Source organism: Manis javanica, chromosome 17 (assembly GCF_040802235.1).
Source record: "Manis javanica isolate MJ-LG chromosome 17, MJ_LKY, whole genome shotgun sequence".
NCBI classification, from domain to species: Eukaryota; Metazoa; Chordata; class Mammalia; order Pholidota; family Manidae; genus Manis; species Manis javanica.
Window position 1 is genome coordinate 6,483,915 of NC_133172.1, and position 19,926 is coordinate 6,503,840.

General features: G+C 56.8%; 2 protein-coding genes across 5 annotated transcripts; one reads left to right on the forward strand and one right to left on the reverse strand.

Annotated features, from left to right (window-relative positions):
* Positions 1 to 38: 38 nt before the first annotated feature.
* Positions 39 to 11,948, reverse strand: TBC1D17 (TBC1 domain family member 17). Of its 2 annotated transcripts, XM_017639808.3 has the most exons (18): positions 11,817 to 11,948; positions 11,474 to 11,602; positions 10,921 to 11,019; positions 10,612 to 10,686; positions 6,817 to 6,940; positions 5,876 to 6,083; positions 5,327 to 5,438; positions 5,062 to 5,220; positions 4,632 to 4,760; positions 4,436 to 4,539; positions 3,847 to 3,941; positions 3,358 to 3,474; positions 3,173 to 3,273; positions 2,995 to 3,094; positions 1,692 to 1,789; positions 1,432 to 1,548; positions 810 to 896; positions 39 to 720 (listed from the first exon to the last, which is right to left on the reverse strand). In XM_017639808.3, exons 2-18 carry the CDS (start codon positions 11,492 to 11,494, stop codon positions 523 to 525), a joined length of 1,944 nt encoding a protein of 647 aa, XP_017495297.1. In that variant the 5' UTR covers positions 11,495 to 11,602; positions 11,817 to 11,948; the 3' UTR covers positions 39 to 522. The 2 variants fall into 2 exon arrangements, with proteins under 2 accessions (XP_017495297.1, XP_073082660.1); XM_073226559.1 differs by lacking the exons at positions 39 to 720; positions 810 to 896 and adding an exon at positions 903 to 1,082.
* AKT1S1 (AKT1 substrate 1) lies at positions 11,863 to 19,794 on the forward strand. Of its 3 annotated transcripts, XM_073226566.1 has the most exons (6): positions 11,991 to 12,619; positions 15,608 to 15,990; positions 17,036 to 17,113; positions 17,206 to 17,375; positions 18,757 to 18,901; positions 19,516 to 19,794. In XM_073226566.1, exons 1-5 carry the CDS (start codon positions 12,285 to 12,287, stop codon positions 18,898 to 18,900), a joined length of 1,110 nt encoding a protein of 369 aa, XP_073082667.1. In that variant the 5' UTR covers positions 11,991 to 12,284; the 3' UTR covers position 18,901; positions 19,516 to 19,794. The 3 variants fall into 3 exon arrangements, with proteins under 3 accessions (XP_017495301.1, XP_073082667.1, XP_017495300.1); XM_017639812.3 differs by lacking the exon at positions 11,991 to 12,619 and adding an exon at positions 11,863 to 11,982 and having other exon boundaries at positions 18,757 to 19,794; XM_017639811.3 differs by having other exon boundaries at positions 12,584 to 12,712; positions 18,757 to 19,794.
* Positions 19,795 to 19,926: the final 132 nt, after the last annotated feature.

Here is a 19,926-nt window from a genome sequence, read left to right on the forward strand (position 1 = left end):
ACGCAGCTGGGTTCTGACACAAACCAACAGAAGCCGGATGACAGTGGGTTAGAGTTTATTTTCTTCACATAACAAGAGGTTGGTAGGCAGGGTCCCTAGTGTTTGAGCAGCTCTGCAGCCCTCCCATCTCGGTTAAGTTGGGGATGTGTCCACGCAACACTACTAGGTGACAGCCACGCGCCACTCCCCAGCCTCACTCGCCCAACAGCTCAGGAAGCCCTGCCTCCACAATCCCACCACTCACCCAAGGACTTCCTCTTTTGAGTCTCACTGGCCAGGTTAAAGCCACGTGGCCACATCCTAGCTCCGCAGTGGTCAGAGGGGCCCAGGAGCCACCCCCCTCCCCAGGTCCAAGCCGAAGTGGCAGCCTCCTTCCTCCACCTATGTGACGTCAGCTGGGCAGAGCAGCAGTAGTTTTAACGAAACCAGCTAGTTAGAAGGGCGCAGCGGGGCGCTCTGCGCCTCCTCACACTCCAGAGCAAGATAAAGTGCCTGTGCCCAGAGGGCTGCCTGCCCAGCTGGTTAGGAATCAGTGCCGTCCTCCTCCTCCGGCAGGATCTCCAGGCTGCTGTCTGGCTGCGGGGCTGTGTCCACAGGGGATGAAGGGACGGGTGGGGCCCGGGTGGGAGACAATGGGAGTGGAGAGGCAGGGGGCGAGGGGCTACAGGCCTCTGCAGGCGGTGCGAGACCCAAGACCTCCTGCACATTGTGGGGCAGCTCCTGAAGAGTTGCGGGTAGGGAGCAAAAAGTTAAAGAGGTTTGTTCTGGGGAACAGGGCGGGAGGCTGCTGGGAGGGGTTAGGGACTCACCGGGCAGGCGGTCAGCTGCCGGTAGAGGGCCTCCGCCCGCGTCAGCACGTCCTCCACGCTCAGCTTCATGGTCAGCTCGTTAATGTGCTGCAGAGGGGGTGGGTCAGGCCTGCCTGCCTGCAGGCACTCAGCCACCACTGCCCCAGCGCCTACGCTCTGCCTCATGCTGGGGACACAATGGCGGGAGGACAGACCGGGCTGGCCCTCCAGGGGCTCACAGTGGAGCTAGGGCATCAAGGGGAGTCACGCTCTCTGCTTGCCAGAAGCAGGATGCTGTGAAGGGAAAGGGCACAGAGCTCCACACCCACAGCCAGCCCCAAGTAATGCACTGGAGGAGGGCGGGTCCCCCACTCTGGCGTGGGTCACATGCTCTGTTAGGACACTGCTAGGGGCCAAGGACTGGATTGGGTAGGAGAAAAAAACAGATGTGGCCTCAGGGCCACAGTGCTCACAATTTAGCTGACCATACTTTCAACAATCCTATTTTGAGTCCCTACTACTGAAAAGATGGCACAGGCAATGCCAGACTCCAAGGAGTTCACCCCCAGGGAATGTGCCCCCATCCACACAGGGCAGGATGGGCAGGGAGAGGGTGGGGCTTAGACAGGAACCAGGGCTTCACCTTGAGGATTTCATTGGAGCCAAAGCCAGAAAGCATGAGGGTGTCACGCTCCATGTCCAGGATGGCACAGGCCACCAGCAGGTGCAGGCTGGGGCCAGGGAGCCCTGTCCATAGCACCTAGGGGTGCCAGGGGAAGGGATCACGGCCAGCCTCTGCTTGAAGTCCCACCCAGATCCACCCACCCCTTGCCCAGCTCCCAGCCGCTCCCACTGGCAGAAGAGTCCTTTCTCTCAGCCCTCCCACCCCACCTGGCTGCCTACCTCCCACAGCCGAAGGATATCCGGAAAGGGGAATTCCCTCTTGAACCAGATGAGCAGCCACCGGAAGCAGAAGCAGAGAGAGCCAGAGTCCTGGGAGTCTAGGGGAGGTCGGTGCTCAGCAAAGAGCAAGCTCAAAATCAACTGCAACCCTGGTCTAATTCACAGTGTGCCCAGCAGTGAGGCTGAGACTCTAGGAAGTCATCCTGGCTACAAGAACCTCCACCAGTCTAGGCCAGCAACTCATGGCCAGCATGGGAAGGCTTCAGAGGTGAGCCAGGAACGCTCTGTGCCAACAGGAACTTTCCCCACCCTGCCTTCCAGACTCCAGATGAAGTGAACGAGTTCCATGTTTCCCCCTTTGACATGGAAGGGCTGCAGTGCCCTCAAGGAAAAAACCACCTGCTCAGTACTCGGAGCTGGTGGAGGTGGGAGGACCCTGGCACTCATGCAGGCTGCTCGCAAAACTGTACAGTGACTCAACTTTCTAGGAAAGCAGTGATGGGGACAAGTATTTCAAAAGCTGTAAAAATGCTTACTGCCCTGGATACAATTTCACTAGGAATTTAACCTAAAATTATCCAGACGATACACATTATGATGAAAAATGGTAACTGAAATGTCCCGCTGATCAGGCTAAATCCATCCTTCTACACCCTTAAGATGGACAGAAAACCCTGCAGTTAATAAAAGTGACAGTTTAGAAAACTCATGACACAGAGGCAGATAACGTGCCGGTGCCCCTGGCGGTGGCACGCACTCCCTCAGACTTAGTTCCCTTTGCAGTGAAGTGAGGCCAGCTCCATCGCCCTCCCCAGCGTGATCCTAAATGTCAGTGAATCAATGTCCAGAAATAAGTTGACTGTCGTCATCTGCATTCAAAAGAATACTACTATCAACAGTAATGTTTACTTTCTTTTCTTTACCTGAATTTCCTGCATTTTTTACTTGAACAAGCTGGGAAGAAAAACCGTAAAGCCTGAATAGAGCCCAGACAACCAGTTTCCTGGCTTAAGTGAGAGAAGGCAAGAAATGCTAGGAGCCACGGCCAGGTGCTTCTCGGGAATGCATGGGCTTGGCGGGAGCCAGGAAGCCTGCTCCTGGGTGTGCGGATGGCTGCACTTGGCGACGTTTTGGACTGAACTGCAATCCTGCTTTTCCACGTAAGTTTGGGTTCTGAGTTATGCAGGGATGTTTCTCTTAGATCAGGACCAAACATCCTGGACACCATCTGTGGCCACTCCCAGAAACTCTCTGGCAAGGTCTGTGGCCCTGCCGGCCCCTGCCTATCTGCTAAGACACATACCCAGGAAGTCACAGAGCGGCGGGTCCAGCACCCTCAGGAGAAGCAGGAGTTGTCCGAGTTGTCGCTTCATCGTCTCCTGACTCTCCTCAAAGTTCCCGTGCTGCAGGAGGGAGGGTCACGTGAGAGGGTGGACCCCATCTGTTGAGGGGACCTGTCTCCCACCCCTGCCGAGCCTTACCACGCGCTCCATGAAGCCGCAGAAGCACCAGAAGGCATCCACCTCATTCTGAATGACGTAGAGGATCGGGGAGAGGAGATCACTCATACCCTGGACATAGCCTATGGGGACACGGCATCAGGGCTCAGCCCGGGCCCCCGGTACCCACTCCCTCCACAAACCCCGGTTCCCGGGCTGGGCCGCACCAAGGTCGAAGTGGTACATGCAGTAGGTGAGGAGGATGTCATTCAGCAGGCCCAGCCCCGGGTTCTCGGGACCTTCATAGAATTTGTTGGTTCTATCAGTGCGGCTCACGTCTCTCTCTGCAGGGACAGGGCACAGGCGGCAAGGGTGAGAAAGGCTGGGGGCCTGACCCTGCTGGCCACTGGCACCAGCTCCCACTCCTCTGCTGGAAGACCCCAGGCAGGTGTGGGTCAGTCCAGAAACAAGCTCGAACACTTCACGCTCACCCACTCGCCACATCCTCCCAGCATCCGACAGTTACTAAACCACCCACAGATGGGGAAACTGAGGCCCGGGGAGGTAAGTCCCCGGCCAAGATCTCACGGTGAGCAAATGGCAGACTTGAGCGCAGGGAGCCTGGCTCCTCGTCCCCCGCCGCTCCCAGGCCTGCTCACCCCCCCACTGCCCCCTCACTGCTTTCCGTCGGGCCGCCCCACCCCTACCCCACCCACCGATGAGGCTGCGGTAGCCGTGCAGCAGCGAGTTCCTCCGCTCCTGCTCCGGGCTCACGGACTTCCACTGCAGCTTCATGCGGAAATACTCGTCCCTGAGGGGCGGGGGCGGGAGACGGGCGGTGGTGATCCCAGCGCCTCTCACCCTCAGCCCGGCTCACCGCCCGGCGCCCCCTGCTGGCCATGCAGACCAACACCGCCACGCTTGCCCTTGCCAACATCTCTCACCACACCGAACACCCTCGTGGGCTCTGCTGACAGTCTGTCATCCCCACTGGACAAGGGACCGAGTGGGGACAGAGACACAGCAGCACAATATATGCCAGAAATAAGGAGGGGGCCCTGTGGGGTTAGGAAGCCTCTGCAGAGCAGACATGGTGACAGGATGGTACCGCAGTGAACGCAGCCCTGGAGGTGGGAGACACGCGGCTGGGTTGCCACCTCTCTTGTGTGAGGGTTGAGGCCCATCACGTGCCATCTTGTAACTAGTGTCTGGGGAGCAAAGCCATCTGCACCAGGCCATGCCTGGTGCCGGGGAGGCCAGGGAGGCAAGAGGCTGAAGCCAGGCAAGGAACTGTTCCTCACTTACGTTTTCTTACGCACATGGGCTTTGTGCTCCTCGGCTGAGCCCTCCCAGCTCAGATACCCCAGGAGGAACTTCCAAGCCTCGCGCCTCAAGCCGGGGCTCAGACCCTGGGGGGCAGAGAGGGGCAGGAGCTTAGAGGCGCCTCCCCTCGGCCACCCGCCAGCCCTGCCCAGCTCTCCACACCCATCCAGTGCCTCACCCCTGAGAAGATCCGGGCCTTTAGCACGGGGACCTGCTGCAGGCGGCCCTCAGGGCCCACATGCTGGGCCCACTCCTCCTCTGTGACCGGAGGCGCCCGCTCCACGGCTGGCCGCGGCCCCAGCTCCACCTGCAGGACACAGGCAAGTGAGCCCAGAGGTGCCCCCAGGGCTGCCTGCCCTCCAGACCACCTCCACGTCAGCTCAGAGCCCTCTGAACTTGATGGACGATTAGCCGTCAGGGAAGAAAGCGTCTCCTGCCCTTGGTCAGCAGCAAACAAAGAGCCCCCCAGTCATCATAAGCCCCAGGTGCAAGCACTTCCCTTGTGCACCCCACTGGGGCTGGTGCCGTTAGAACCTCTGAGGCCCAGGAGGTGCAGCCAGGTGCCTGAGGTGACGGCCAGAAAGCAGTGCGACCGTCCGGATACTCACACAGGAAATGACCTCGAACCCAGGCTCAGGCTCGTCATCAGGGGGCAGAGGCAGGTCAGGGGAGGCCCCCTCCGGGTGTGGCTGCAGGGCTCCCCGGAAGAAGTTGGTCACTCGCGAGAAGCTGCTGAAGGTGGTGGAGTAGGGGTCCTGGAGGAAGCGCTGCAGGCAGGGCCGAAGACCGGTCACGGGTCGCCCTCTCCTGCCTCGCCCACTGCCCCACCCGTCCCTGCCCACGGGCTCCAGGCCTGGCCCTGGGGACACTCACAGACACCACGTTGGAGCTGTCCTGGTCGAAGAGCTGGAGGTGGTGGAAGGAGTTGGAGAGGGCCGAGGAGTCGTGCGGGAAGACAAGGTAGAGGCGGGAGTCCTGTGGGGAGCTGGGCGGAGGCGCTCGGTGACACACACATAGGGCCCGGCCCACATCTGCGTCCTCCCCTTCCAGTCACAGCAACCTGACTGTCCTTGGGAATCCCCCGCCTCAGGCTGAGACCATCCAGGGTCGGGCCGAGAGGCAGCCCTCCATGCTGCCGGCGTGAAGGGCAGAGGGACCTTCTGCCCGCCAGGGCTGCTAAGCCAGGGCTGGGGGCCCCAGAGGAGGATTCAAACTCAGAGGGAAAAAGGGCAATTCTCCTGAACAACCTGGGACCCGGATGCTGCCTGAAATCAGACTACCTTGTGACACTGTGGTCACTGACATGAGGCGAGCCCCTCTTTCTGCCTTTAAGTCAGTCTGTTTCCTTCACAGCCCTGAGGCCAGGCTGCAACTGCAGAGGGCCAGGGCCTGGCACAAAGGCAGCGTGGGGAGAAGGCTTACCTGGCCAACAGTAGGTAGCGACTGAGGACACGGAGAAGGGCACGTGTGCCCCCGCGGTGGAAGTGCAGGGCAGGCAGGGAGCCTCCGGCCTGGGTCACCAGCACCAGGTAGGCCCAGCTGAGGCCTGGCTTGGACCGGCGGATGGACTTGAGCTCCCCCAAACTCACCGAGAAGGCCCAGGAGTCCCGGGGGGAGCTGGGCGCTGCGCCTGCAGGGACAGCACAGAGTTAGGAGCAGACACTGGGAACCAGTGCCATCTCCCAGGAGCCGCATCACGAGCCAGACGTAGGCCCTGCCCTGGGGGAGCTGTGGGTTCCCTCATATTTGCTCAGAAACACAACTGCTCCAAGATCTCCCCAGGCTCCCCCTGGCCCTGTGAATGAACACTATTCCTCAACCTGGCACAACAGGGCCCTCTGGTCTGTCCCCTGCCCCCTGCCCATCTCCCTCCAACCTTCTCTTTACTCCAGACCCCACACTTAAATCACAGCCACAGGCCTGTGGTTTCCTAAGCGCTGTGGCGCCCCAGGCCTGGCCCTGAATGCTGCTCTCTGCAGGACAGAAGGCTCCCAATCACCTCCAGGGCCAACTACACCTTCCTGGAAGGCTCCTCCACCTGCCCGGGCGCCTGGACACCTCCACTGCTCCCAGCACCCTGTGCGACTCCAGGACAGCCCAAATCACCCGGCCACCCTGCAGCCATCATTCCCACAGCACGGAAACTTCAGGAGCAGGACTCACACAGGGATGCCCAGAGCCAATGAAGGAGCCCAGCAGAACAGCAAGCTTGCACACGCTGGCCACCCTGGGCCCGGGCTAGGGACGGCGCTGCACCCTCCCACTCTCCGGGGACCGGAGGGCCATCCCAACTGTGGCAGCAAAGCCATGACCACTGAGGGAAAACGCGTCTCACCCACCCCCAGGGCCCCAGCCCAGCCTACCTCTGCTGGGCTCTGAGGGCCGGGGCTGAGGCCGCACAGTGCTGATGACGGCCCAGTCGGGTTCATAGCCAGGGTCAAAGGTGGGTTCCTCCTCAGAGGTGCAGGAGTCACCCCCACTGGCATCCTTGGGGGAAGAAAGGAAAAGAGTGAGGGATGGTGAATCCAGTTTCCAGATCTGAGCTGAGAGGCCACCATGGAAGGTAGCTCCACTGAACAAAGAGGGAAACTGAGGCACAAAGAGGGCACACAGTGCTTGCTCAGGGACATCCGGTACAGCCAGGGACTGGGGCTGGGCCAGGACTCCAAGCCAAATCCCTCAGCCCAGTGGCTCTACCCAAAGCACCAGGGCAGAGGAGCTGCACTCTACAGCCAGACTACCTGGGGCCACAGCACTTAAAGTAGCCCGTGGCTAGGGCAACTCATTCAAAACCACCATCAGCAACTACTCTGCTAGGTTAAAAGATAGCTAACAACAAGCGCTGGTGAACACACAGAGAAACTGGAACTTTGTACACGGCTGGGGGAATGGAAAACGGTGCAGCTGCTATAGAAAACAGTCTGGCAGCTCTTCAACTGCTTAAACATGCAGTTGCCAGATGGTCAAGCAATTCATCCCTCCGTACATACCCAAGAGAAATGAATACAGATGTCCCCGAAACTCACAAATGTTCAGAGCAACATTATTCATAATGGCCAAAAAGTGGAAACAACCCAACTGCCACCACACTTTGTCACAGGTATGGACATGTAAGAAAAAAACACATACACAGAGGGTTCAGTATTATCTGAACCACACCACACAATTTAAAATTTAAAAGTCTTTAAGTGAGGAAATCAGTGTGATTCACAGTGTTCACACATTTTTGCAACTCGGTGAAACATGTTGATTCTCCCCTTTCCCCTCCTGTGGCCTCTGAAACCACTAATCTTCTCTAGAGTTGCCTGTCTGGACATCTCCTGTAAGTGGAATCGTACAATACATGGTACTTTGTGACTGGTTTCTCTCACTTAGGGTGCCTCAGGGTTCATCCATGCTGTAGCATCTGTCAGCACTTAATTTCTTTTTATTGCTGAATAACACAGTAGCCCCTTGACCTCCACCTATACTCAACCAGGGGTATCTTCACAGACCCCAGTGGATGCCTGAAACCGCAGATAATACTGAACCCTTTGTGTATGCGTATGGCAGGTCAGTTCTGCAGGGTCAATCCTGTTTCTCTCGCACTACCAAACATTCTATAATCCTCCACCTCTCTGCATTTAATCCCTTGCTGTTTAAAATAACTGGAGTGTTTGGGTACTCCTCCAATGAAACCAGAAGGACCTAGACTGCAGGCCTACCCAACAGCCATTTCTGCTGCTGCTTCCAGGCTGACACAGGCTCCCACAACTGAAACCGAAATCTCCCAATATGCCTTTTCCCAGCCTTCCCTGCAGTTCTGAGTGGCCTAGGGACCCAATTCTGGCCAATGGGAGCTGAGAGGACATCTGTAAAGAGTTTGAGGAAGGGAAATTCCTGACAAAAAGGCATGTAGCAGATGAACACCCTATTCAGGCCAGCCTTTGGGTGCTATTGGGAGATAATATGGTGTTTGGAGCCAACCAGGGCCATGAAGGGAGTCACTGGGACACTTGTCCACGAGGGTGCTGAACCAACCTGGCAAAACCATCCCTGCCCTCAGTGTTTAGTGAGATGGAGAATTTGATTATTTCACTGATGTTTACACAATATTAATGAGAATTAATAGTGCTGGTTTGCAAATATGACAGTTAATATGGCAAGATCTTAGGTTATTGGACAAAACTGGCTGTGTGGAGTCATGCAACTAGTTCCGGACAAGGGGCCAGGAACAGACTGTTTCATTGCCAGGCCAAGACCTCTACCACTCTCTTTCCCTCTGCTATGAGGAATGTTGACTTTTAAGATGGTGACTTCTCTAGCAGCATGCTTCCTTGAATAATCATTTTGAGCAGAGCTCCTTAGCCAACCTGCAACACACATGTATAGTGAGCAAAAACAGTCAAAAAGGCTGGAGCCCTTCTGGACCATGAAGGAGCCTTGAGGATACCGCGTGTTGAGGATGGCACTACCAAGATGGAAGGACATGGGTTATGATAACACGTGAACCTCTTCTGCTAACTTTTGGGCTTTTTTTTAATAGGAGAGAGACGAACTATCTAGCTTGGGCCACCGATATTCCTATTTCTATTCCACACAGCTAAAAGCAACTCCCAACCAATGCAGAGAGTCTCTAGGAAATCTCGTGTTTTTCCTGATAAGACAGAGATGACTGGCATTCTGCTCCTCCCCTTCTACCTGACATTAAAGGAGATTCAGTGGCTGCAGCTGAAACAGCCATTTAAAGGCCACTAAGGCAAGCACAGGAGGGTCTCAGCGATCCAGGGTCTCATGTCACCAAGACTTGCAGCCCCAAACCTCTTGCCGTCTTCTGAGAGGACAGAAATAAGCTTGTTTGCATAACCTGTTGTCCCCGATTCTGTGCTCCTCGGAGCTGAATGTGTCCTAAACACCTATGTGCCCTTCCTGCTGAAGCCCATCTCAATGGGTTTCTGTTACTTGAAAATAAGAATGCAAAGAAGGCACCAACACTTTCAAGAAAAGCACTCAGACTGCCTCCAAGGTTGGTGAAAAATAATGAATCCTGATTGCTTTTTTGCCAACCCTATGAAGCCAAATCCCTCGGGGGTGCTCCAGAATTTTCATCTGTAGCCCCCACTTCAGGTCATTCAAAGCCCCACCACCCCAGCTGAGGCTTCAAATCCTTTCTTCCTGGCCCATCACATCAACCTCCTCCTTGACCTCCCAGCCTCCAATCTCCCTCCATTTGGTCCTTCAGTCCATCCCTCATGTGTCCCTAAAGGGGCTTTCCATACCCACACCCTTCTCCTCCCATGGTTCCCCAAGGCTCCCAGAAAAAAACTCTAGGCTTCTCGGCCTGGCATTTCAGACCCAACCATTATTCCAGCAAGCCCCTTTTCAGAGACAGCCCACGTCCCCCTGTGCCCTGACACACTCCTCCCCCATCCCTGAAGTACCCTCTTGCCCACTTCTCCTTAGATTCCCAATCCAAACAACTGCTCCCCCAGGAATGGGTGGAGCTCTGCCATCAGTATCTGGGTTCAAATCCAAGTTCCAACACCACCTGCTTTTTTGACTTTGGGAAAAAAGCTTCCTCTCATTGTGCCTCAGTTTCTCAAAAACAAAATGAGGGTGGGGGCTTAGGTAGGGTCTGGGTCATTTTCATCTCTGGGTCCCAAAACTGTCTGGGACAGGGGCTGGCAATGAGAAACCTCAGGAAACATCTGGTAACGAGAAGGGTGAGGTCCTGTACCTGGGGATGGAGGGAGTACTGGTAAGTGAGCAAACAGCCTCATTCAGGTCCTGTTCCCTCTCTGGACATGACGTTAAGACTGCCCCAGAGAACACGACACACCCCTTCAGGTTCTTAAGGGCTGAGGGCCCATGGAACCCTAATCCTCAGGTTGAACTGCCTTCTTGTGCCCAGGCAAGACTCTTCCAAAGAGCAAAGGTGGGAAGGGGGCAGCTGTCCTCATGGCCACGAATCTCAGGGTGTCTGCTTTCTTTCCTTGAATGGGCATCTTCAACCCATTTCACAGAGAAAAGGGACCCAAGGAGCAGAGAGAACCTAGATCCCAACCAGGGTCAAATATGCCTCAAGGCTAGGTCAGGGAATGGGAATGTGCCCAGGTCCTTAAAGACTGCCTAGAGCTAGAAAAAAGCAGGTGCGGAATGGGTAAAGGAGGACAGCCTACCTTCTTGGAGAAGAGAATTTGGGTGGAATCTCCAGCCTCCTCTACAGGAGCCCAGTTCAGGAGGACGTCATTGTCCTGGGGGAAGGAGAGGAAGTATTAGGGGCGCTCTTTTCCAAACTCCCCAAACTATGCATCTGAACTTCTTCCCCAGCCTGGACCCTCAGCCTCACAAAGCCCACCTATCCATCCAACCAGCTGCCACTCTTCAGTCTTCCTAAAGGCCCACCGCTGACCTCCAGACCATACTCCTACAGATGCCGCCTTCATCTCGCTCTGGGCCTGCCCGAACCCTGCTCCCTCCCGACCCACCTTCTCCACCACACGGATAACGCCAGCGATGAGAGAGTCCGGGTCTTGGTGCTTCCTGGCACTGGTGTGCAGGTACACGCCTCCCTTCTCAAACACCACCTGTGGACAGCAACCAGTGAGGGGCGGGGCCCAAGCGCCAGCCTACACCGAAAGGGGCGTCTCCCAGGAGAGCCAATGGGTGCGGGCAGGGGAGGAGGCTATTCTCAGGGGGCGGGGCGCTGGGAGGCCATTGCTAAGGGGATGGGGTGAATGATGAGGCTGGAATACCAGCTAGGTGGCCGGAGACTGGGGACTGAGGGTTGGCGAGGGGACGAGAGCATTCCGAGGAGGGCGAGGTGCAAGAGCATCTCAGCTGCCCAGGGGGCGGGGCTAAGAAATGTGGGTCTTTCCTAGGGCAGTGGAGGGGACGGTGACAGCGCGTTTATAAGAGAATGGTGTGTTTGCTAAGGCTGTCAGGCCCACAGAGCCCCGGCACGGCCTGAGGAAGAAGCCGACCACCGGAGAGGGGCGTTTCACATGGACGGAAGCGAAAGAATTTGTCCTCAGTGCTTACCCTGTAACCGGCTCCCTCCATAGCTGCGGCCGAGGCCCCACTGCTTCGTCCCCCTTCTTTTCCGGGTCAAAGTGCGGTCACATCCGGATAGGAGACTCCCCTCAAACTGGACAATGGTTGCGCCCTTGCCTGTTCCAGAACAGGAGTGGGTGTAACCATCTTTTTCAGAATAGGGTGATGGCACTTGGACCACGAGGATTTAAGTCACACGGCGCAGACGCTAAAGGTTTAGCAAGCCAGCGAGAGTGCGCAGGCGCAGTGCTGCCGACTTTACCACGAAATAAACAAGGGGGTGGGTCCAAGAGCTCCACCCACTCGCTCAAGCCCTCTCCGGAACACCTACTTCTTTCTCCATATTGTGTACTGGCAAAGAAGCCTGGAAGATGCCATTTTGTTCGAGGGCAGAGCCAAGGCAGGTCACCTGCGGTCGTGTTAATGCGGAGCAGTCCCATCTCTTTGCGGGGCTTGACACTGTGATTCTGGAAAATAAATGGATAAAGGAAAAGAAGGTGAGAGGAGCTGTACATCATAAGAGACTCTGAGGGGCTCGGATTAACGGGATGACTCCATCAGTAGCCCTGTGAACGAAGCAGTCCCAGATGAATTTGTGATTCACGGTCTAGACAAGGCGGTCTGAGCTGCCAAGTTGAAGCTGGGCAAACCGAAGCAAAAAAAAGCCGTGTTGGATCTTTGCCAGGCCTGGTGCTGAAGGATAGCTGGAGAGCCCAAATACATTTTGGGCAGATGCTGCCAGGCTGGCTACCATATCATTAGTGGGCATTGCTTTCCTTTTTTGTGAAAGAGGTTGATTATGGGTAAAGGACGTCAGGTCGCTTGCCTGAGTGTACTGTGGTCCTTAGTACTTGTGCGGGCGGCCATATTTCTTGGGGACAAATCGAAGCGGTGTAGGCTTGTTTCTGAGCAAGCCAAAGCCTTTCACCATATTTCTTATGGGTATCCTGCTGTCACCATTGCCCAACTGCGATACAGCGAAGCACCTGTGGCCGCCATCTTGGTCTCGGGTGGCCCCGATTTGGGAGGTGGAATAGGAGGAGAGGAGGCCAACCATGCGGAAGTGACGCGCTGCGCCGCCATGTCTTTTGAGGGCGGTGACGGCGCCGAGCCGGCCATGCTGGCTACGGGCACGTGAGTGGAGGCGACGTTGTGAACCGCGGTGTGGGGAGGATTTGGCCGTCTGGGAGAGAGGGGCGCTGGGACGGAGAGCCGCCCGCGGGAGGGGTATGGCCTGGGTAGATCAGAGGGCAGAGATCCCCTAGCGACCTTACGCTGAGAGGTGGAAAGGAGTCGCCTGTGGGAATCGTCATGTCTGACCCGAGACAAAGCCTAGACAGCCCTACCCTCCGGTCTCCACCCACTAGGATGCTTAATTTGAGTGTGGACTATGTCCACAGGGTCAGGGGGTTGCTCTGGGGTACTCGGGGCGCCCCTCGCCCGTCCAAAGGCGGGACTTCCGGTTCTGGCCCCCACCTGGGCGGGATTTCCTGTTTTCTTCCTAGAGAAGTGGGTCTTCCCTGGACCCCAGGACGAGGTGGGGAGGCTACTGAGAGGTCGAGAAGGAGCCCGTTCACCCTTACTGTCTTCATTCCTCCTATCTTGGCGGTGGCGGGGGTTGGGGGTGGGGGCAATTCCAATTTGACAGGTGGTTGGAGGGGGACTTGATTAGCAACCCTCATTCCTTGAGGGACTTTTCGTTTTCTCTCTCCTCTCCTAGACTCAGTTTCCTCCCTTTACCTCCTCACCTCAGGCTAAGGCTAATCGCTGTACTTCTCCTCTCCCCATTCTGTGGGGGACAAGCCTCACTTCCTTTCCTCCCAAATCGTGAACTCCACCATTTTGGGAGTGGGAAGGGTCTGTCTCTCCATCCCTCAGCTCCTTAGGGGAAACAGGACTTCTTCCAGAAGCTGAAGGAGCAGAGACTCTGAGGTCTTAGCTACTTTCCTTTTGGGTAACTGTCTCCAAGGGACACCACCTCCTCCCCTGACCCAGGTCTTGGCAAAGAGGTCTGCATGAATCACTCTCCTCCTTTTGGCCCATGCCTCCTCTTTGGGGTCGTGGTGGGGGGTACCCTCTGGGGGACCCTCCCATCCACTCCCATAGCACAGTTTTCAACCTCATGGCTATTGTAAGATCTAGGACAGAGAGGAGTTTAATTCTGATGTCCCAAGGAATTGATAGCCTCAGGCCTAGTCTTGCCAGGTGGTGTGACCTTGGACCAGTCATTTCCCTGCCCTAAGCCTCGGTTTCCTCTTTCAGGAGATAGGGATGACCCGGGAGTGTCCTTGAGAACCTGAGCACCTCCCAGTTCTGTTGGGTGTTGGAGTTAGGCAGACAGTAATTTCAGCCCTGCCCCTGCCCATCTAGCCATGTGCCTTGGCCAGTCTGTAGGCTCTCATCCCAGCCTGTAATGTGGAACCTTCAGGATAAACTTGCTGTGGGGTCTGTCAGGAATGGTGCTGGGCATGCTCTTGCTGTGTGGCTTCCAGGAAGGGCTTTGTACTCTGTGAGCCTTAGCTGTCTTGTTTGTGCAGTAACCGCTCCCACCTTGATGGGTCAAGGAGGAGGTGAAATGACCGGCGTAGAGTCCCTGCATGGAGAAGGGGCTCAGCAAACGCTGGCTTCTGTAGTCATGAATCACAAAGGGCCTGCAGATTGAAATTAAGCTGCTATGACCCTAGTGGGCTGGATCACAACCCTGCTTGAACCCCAGTGATGGGGTGCCCAGTGTCCCAGCAGCCCTGGCTCAACCACTGCGGTTTACAGGTGGGGCAAAAGTGAAGCACAGAGGGGCCCACTGAGTGGGCCAACATCACACAGCAGATTTGAGACAGGGCAGGAAACCAGCTCCCTTGCACCTTGGTCTTTTCACCTCCTAAAGAAATGTATCCAGCAAATTGTTGGCTTAGGGCAGACCTGTCCTGGGGCACAGATTCCTGACCCCAGGGAGCTCATGGTCTGATGGAGGAGGCAGACAGGTACAGCTGTCACAAGTTCAAGTGACATGAGCTATACTGGAGTGAGCCCAGGGCACTGTGGGTGCAGGGAAGGCCCCTGTTTTGTTCTGGGGATCAGGGAAGACTTACAGAGGAGCGGCTGAGACAGTGTTGTAGGAAGTTCAGAAGCTTCATGGGTGGAGCCCAGGCACAGAGAGCAGCTTGCATGTCATTTTCTTCTCAGTCTCTGCTCACGTGTGCCAGACAGGGTTTATGGCTCAAGAGATGAATCTGACAGGCCTGCCCCTGGGGGGCCTCCCACACTGGCTGGGGAGATGGCTGTGGATTCAGACAGAACTCCTCAGAGAGATAAGTGCTAGAATGGGGGTCACTCAGACATCACGGGAACCCAAACTGGGGGACTGCCCTGATCTAGCGGTGAGGGAAAGCTCTTTCCATGATAGGGGGAGTGAGAGAGTCACCAGTAAGGGGGACACATGATCCAGGTATGGGGACCACCTTGACCAAAGGCTTCAAGTCTCAGAAGTCTGGAAGGCTGTGAGGTGGGGTCAGGGCCACACCGGGCAGGCCCTCCGTGCCAGGCGAGGCTGTGACCTTGTCCTAGGGGGCTGGGGAGAGGCGGCATCAGCTCAAGGGGCAGAGTGCTGACCCAACTCTAGTCTGGGAGGCTCCAGAGGAGGCAGGAATGATGGTCCAGTTCAGCACTGTCCCACAGAAATAGCAGCCACACGTTTAATTTCAAGTTTTCTATAAGCCACATTAAAAAGTAAAAAAGACAAGATGAAATTAATTTTCACCATGTATTTTATTCAGCCAGTATGTCTAAACTGTCATTATTTCAACACATAATCAACATCAGATTGCTGTATTTCACATCCTACTTTTTTGTACTAAGTCTTCAAAATCCAACAGTGCCAAGAGGAGAGACCAGGGCTCTGAGGACAGGGCGGGGCTGGGGGTTGAGGATGGCGCCCGGAGGTCTGGTGGGGAGGAATTCCCCTGGGGGTGTAGCAGTTTTGGGGAAAGACACTGAGCTCAGCTGGGACCAGGTGGATGGGATGGATGGGAGTGGCGTCCAGGGACAGGTGGACACATGGGGCTGGGTGGGGATAGCACACACAGTCAGCCATCCCCAGCCTCTCTGTCCTGCTCTGCCTCACAGGGCGCGGATGGCGTCAGGGCACCCCGAGGAGCTGTGGGAGGCTGTGGTGGGGGCTGCCGAGCGCTTCCGGGCCCGGACGGGCACGGAGCTGGTGCTGCTGACCGCCGCGCCCCCACCACCACCCCGCCCGGGCCCTTGCGCCTATGCAGCCCACGGCCGTGGAGCCCTGGCCGAGGCTGCCCGCCGCTGCCTCCATGACATCGCCCTGGCCCACAGGGCTGTGGCTGCCACCCGGCCCCCTGTGCCCCCACCAGCACCACAGCCGCCCAGCCCTGCACGGAGCCCACCCCAGCCTACCCTGGCCAGGGAGGAAGATGAGGAAGATGAGGAGCCAACAGAGACAGAGACTTCTGGAGAGCAGCTGGGCGCCAGTGATAACGGAGGTAGTGGGGGTCGGAGGCAGGGGCTGGGGTCGTGCTGTGGCTTGGCACATTGCCTCCTGGCAGATTTTCCTGGAGGGGTGAGACTTTCTTGCTCATGAGCCCTGATATTCTGTGGCAGCCGCAGTCTCAAAGAGCATGGGACCAGGCTGGTTTGCCTGTGACGCGTTGTGTGACCTTGAGCAAGTCATTTCCGCCTTCTCAGCCTTGGTTTCCTTTTGCTGTGTCCTGGGGCCAGCTCTGTGCTGGGAGGTGCTGGGCAAGACACAAAACCCAGCTCAGGTCCCTGTGGAGGCTGTGAGGTGTAGAGTCTTCCTGAGGCAGGAGCGTGACAGGAATTGTTTCCAAATCTGGGGTGCCTGTGAGATTGTGAGAACAGAGACAGGAGTTGGGAGTCAGGATATGAGCAATGGCTAAGGAAGCCAGGGAAATAGCAATTGGCTGTTGTAGAGGGACTCTGGAGATTGGATACTTCCAATAGACTCTACTGTAACATCAGGGCTTTGATGAGTGAGTAGGAGTTTGCAGGGGGGGTTGCTCAATAAATATGAGTTACTTGTTTATTGTTACTGCCAATAAGCGGCTTCCTCACTGTAGCTGGAGAAAACCCATGGAGGGTTAAGGGCAGACTCAGGAGCCAGGTGGCTTGGGTTCAAATCCTGGTGACACCATTGATTGGCTATGGGACTTAAGGCAAGTGGCTTAAGCTCTCTGTGCCTCCTGGTCGCATTTGTCCAACAGGGATCATTATCATTTCATATTTCTCTCTTCCTGTATTTTGAGTCAGTTCATCCCAAACAGATCTTACAGATTTCAGGGTCATCTGACCAGTTGCCTTCACCTGAGGGTGTAACAAAGAGACAGAAACTGGATTTCTTCCTGCCGATGACCAAGCAGATAACCAGAGGAACAGTGTTCAAGGCTGAGGGAATGATAATTCCAGAAGCCTCAAGGCTTGCAAGGGCCCGGCCAGTGCAGGGAGCAGGGAGCAGGGAGGCGGTGCAGGAGCGGGGAGCTGACTGGCCTGGGCCTCTAATGCCATCCACAGGGCTCTTTGTGATGGACGAGGATGCCACACTCCAGGACCTGCCCCCTTTCTGCGAGTCAGACCCTGAGAGCACAGACGGTGAGTGATCCAGGCTGTCCCCGTCCCTGGGGGGAGCAGGGAGGCCTGAGACCAAGGCAGGGGCAGCGGCTGAAGTCCACCCTGTCTCCCAGATGGCAGCCTGAGTGAGGAGACCCCCGCCGGCCCCCCAGCCTACTCACTGCCTCCGGCCTCGGCCTTGCCCACGCAGCAGTACGCCAAGTCCCTACCTGTGTCTGTGCCTGTCTGGGCCTTCAAGGAGAAGAGGACAGAAGCACGGTCATCAGACGAGGAGAACGGGCCGGTGAGGGGCAAGTGGGAGGAGACGAGGAGGATGGTGGGAAGGCCCCCGGCGGGTTCTCAGGCTAGAGCCCTGCAGTTTTACTACTGCAGTCGCATGTGTCCGAGCGCCTTGTGGAGAACACCCACTCATTTTCTGGAACAACCCCATTTATAGAATACCTGCTGTGGGCGAGGCGCAAGTGTTCGGCGTCCCTTCCAGGTGGGGAGACAAGTTCAGAGGGGTCAGATCATCTTCCACCCCCACCCCACGTACTCCGTGCCTTCCAGGAATCTGTCCCACTCCCACCCCCTTGTCTTCTGTTCCTTGCACACGGTCCTACAGGAGGCGTTCCTGGGCTGGCCTGGGTGGGTCCTCATCACCCATCACTGAAGTTCCCTGAAGCAGAGGGGAAACTGAGGCTCTGAGCTTGCATGTGACTTCCCCAAGACTCAGCCTGTTAAGCGGCAGGGATGGGCTGGAATCCTTCCTTTTGGGAAGGAGCTATGGACTGCTCAGGAGGAGGCCGTGGCTTCGTGCGTCCCCCTCCCTCCGGTGCCTCAGTGTCCTCATTCACAGACTGGCGGGGGTCCCTCAGCTCTCACGGTCCTTGTTTGCCACAGATGGAAACAGTTCATTAACTGAAGGTTTAAGGCCTGAGCGCTGGGTCTCCGAACCAGCTCAGGTTATCTTCTGCCGTGGTCTCTCCTGTAGGATTGTGTGCAATGAACAGAAGACCTGGGCCAGGCCCAGCTTGGGGCAGTGGCTCTCAGGGAGGCAGCACTAGCTGCTGGGGAGCAGGGGCTGCAGGCAGGATGCCAGGACCTCTCCTGGGTGGAGGTCCACACAGAGAGGGAGTCTTTCCATATGGCACTGGCAACGTGATCTTTCTTGAGCAATCACTGCCGAATGTCTCAAATCCTGTTATCAGCACCGTTTTTCAGAGGGGGAGGTTGAAGCCTAGGGACGTGAAATCCCTGTTGACAGGTAGTACGAGGCAGAGGCCTGGTTGGAACATGACTGAATCCTAAACCCAAGGCCTTCCACGTGAGACCCCCTGGGTGTGCACAGCCTTGATGGTCTGCACACAAGCAGAATGTCCACTGCCTGAGAAAGAACTAGAACGGTGGTGGACAGGCAGCCGTGCTTGCACTTAGGGTCACGCCAAGAAGGGGAGGATCGGGCGGGAAAGCTTCTTAGAAGAGGTGGTGTTTTGAGTCACTAAGAAGGGTCCTACATGGAGCAAGACAGGGTGAAGGGCTTTCCTGGCACTGGACATCCCGGGCAATAGTGCTGGGAGAGTTTGGGGGGTGGCTGGGGCCCAGGGTGCAGGCGCTAAACGCGGGGTTTGGGAAGGGTGCAGAGGTGGCCGCTGTGGGCGCTGATCGCGTCCCGGCCCCCGCAGCCCTCCTCCCCAGACCTGGACCGCATCGAGGCGAGCATGCGCGCGCTGGTACTGCGGGAGGCCGAGGACACCCAGGTCTTCGGGGACCTGCCGCGGCCAAGGCTCAACACCAGCGACTTCCAGAAGCTGAAGCGGAAATACTGAGGTCCTGGGAGGGAGCTTCCAGGCCCCGCGTCCGCCCTGCCGCACACTACACCCCAGCCCCGCCCCGGAGCCTGCCAATCCGAGTCAGATCCGGGACTGGCCTTCCCGGGACTGACCGGTCCCCGCCATACGCTGCACCCTTTCAGCCCTCCCCTCCCTATCCAGTTTCCTGAATGGGTCTGTCGCCACCTTCTCAACCCAGCAACAGATTCTATTAAGGGATTGGCCCGATGGGCGACGTGGGTAGTTCTAAGCCCTAAATGGGTCAACTCCGTCGTTTTCTGCTTAGTGACAAGGGCTCTGCTCGCGGGCATTGGCCCCATCCCTGGAAGACGGCCAAGCCCGAGGATTGGGCATTGGCACACTCCTTCCCCCCAGCGAAGTGGCAGCTCCTTCGTTTGATTGGGTCGACTCCCGAAGGGCTTGACCAATCCGCTGAGAGTCACTATCCGCCCTTCCTGGGCTCTCCCATCTGATTGGCTTCAGCCTTGGGGCGTGGCTGAACCCTCCGCCCAGGATCGGCCTGCGGCCTTAATTTACGTTCTTTTACACTACTGGGGCTGGGGTCGTTTTTGACCGAGTCCTGACAATTTGTCCTTCTGACCCCCTCCTCAGGGATGGTTCAGACCTGTCCCTGCGTCTGATGCCCTCTCATTGGTTCCATCCTACAACAGCCTGCCAATCGAAGCCCGTCCTTGCGTCCTGGACGGCACCAGCCTCCCACCCCTCTCCCCCCACCCCAACAGGTGCCTTAAAGGATCTTTGTCCACCCAAAGTTGTGGGGGGATAGAGGCCCTCGCTCTCCGGCCCTGGTGTGGGGGAGAGACTGGGGGATGGGGATCGGGAGTTGGGAGGGCTATCTGAGATTAAAGAGTTTTACCTCTGACAAATAAGTATGAGGCGTGTTGGGGGAGTTCGTTTAACATTTCTGAAGCCGAATAGCTCATTGTCACTGCAAAAACTGGGAGTTGCAATTATTGTCCCCATTTTACAGATAAAACGGAGATTCACCGGGTGGGAGGGAGG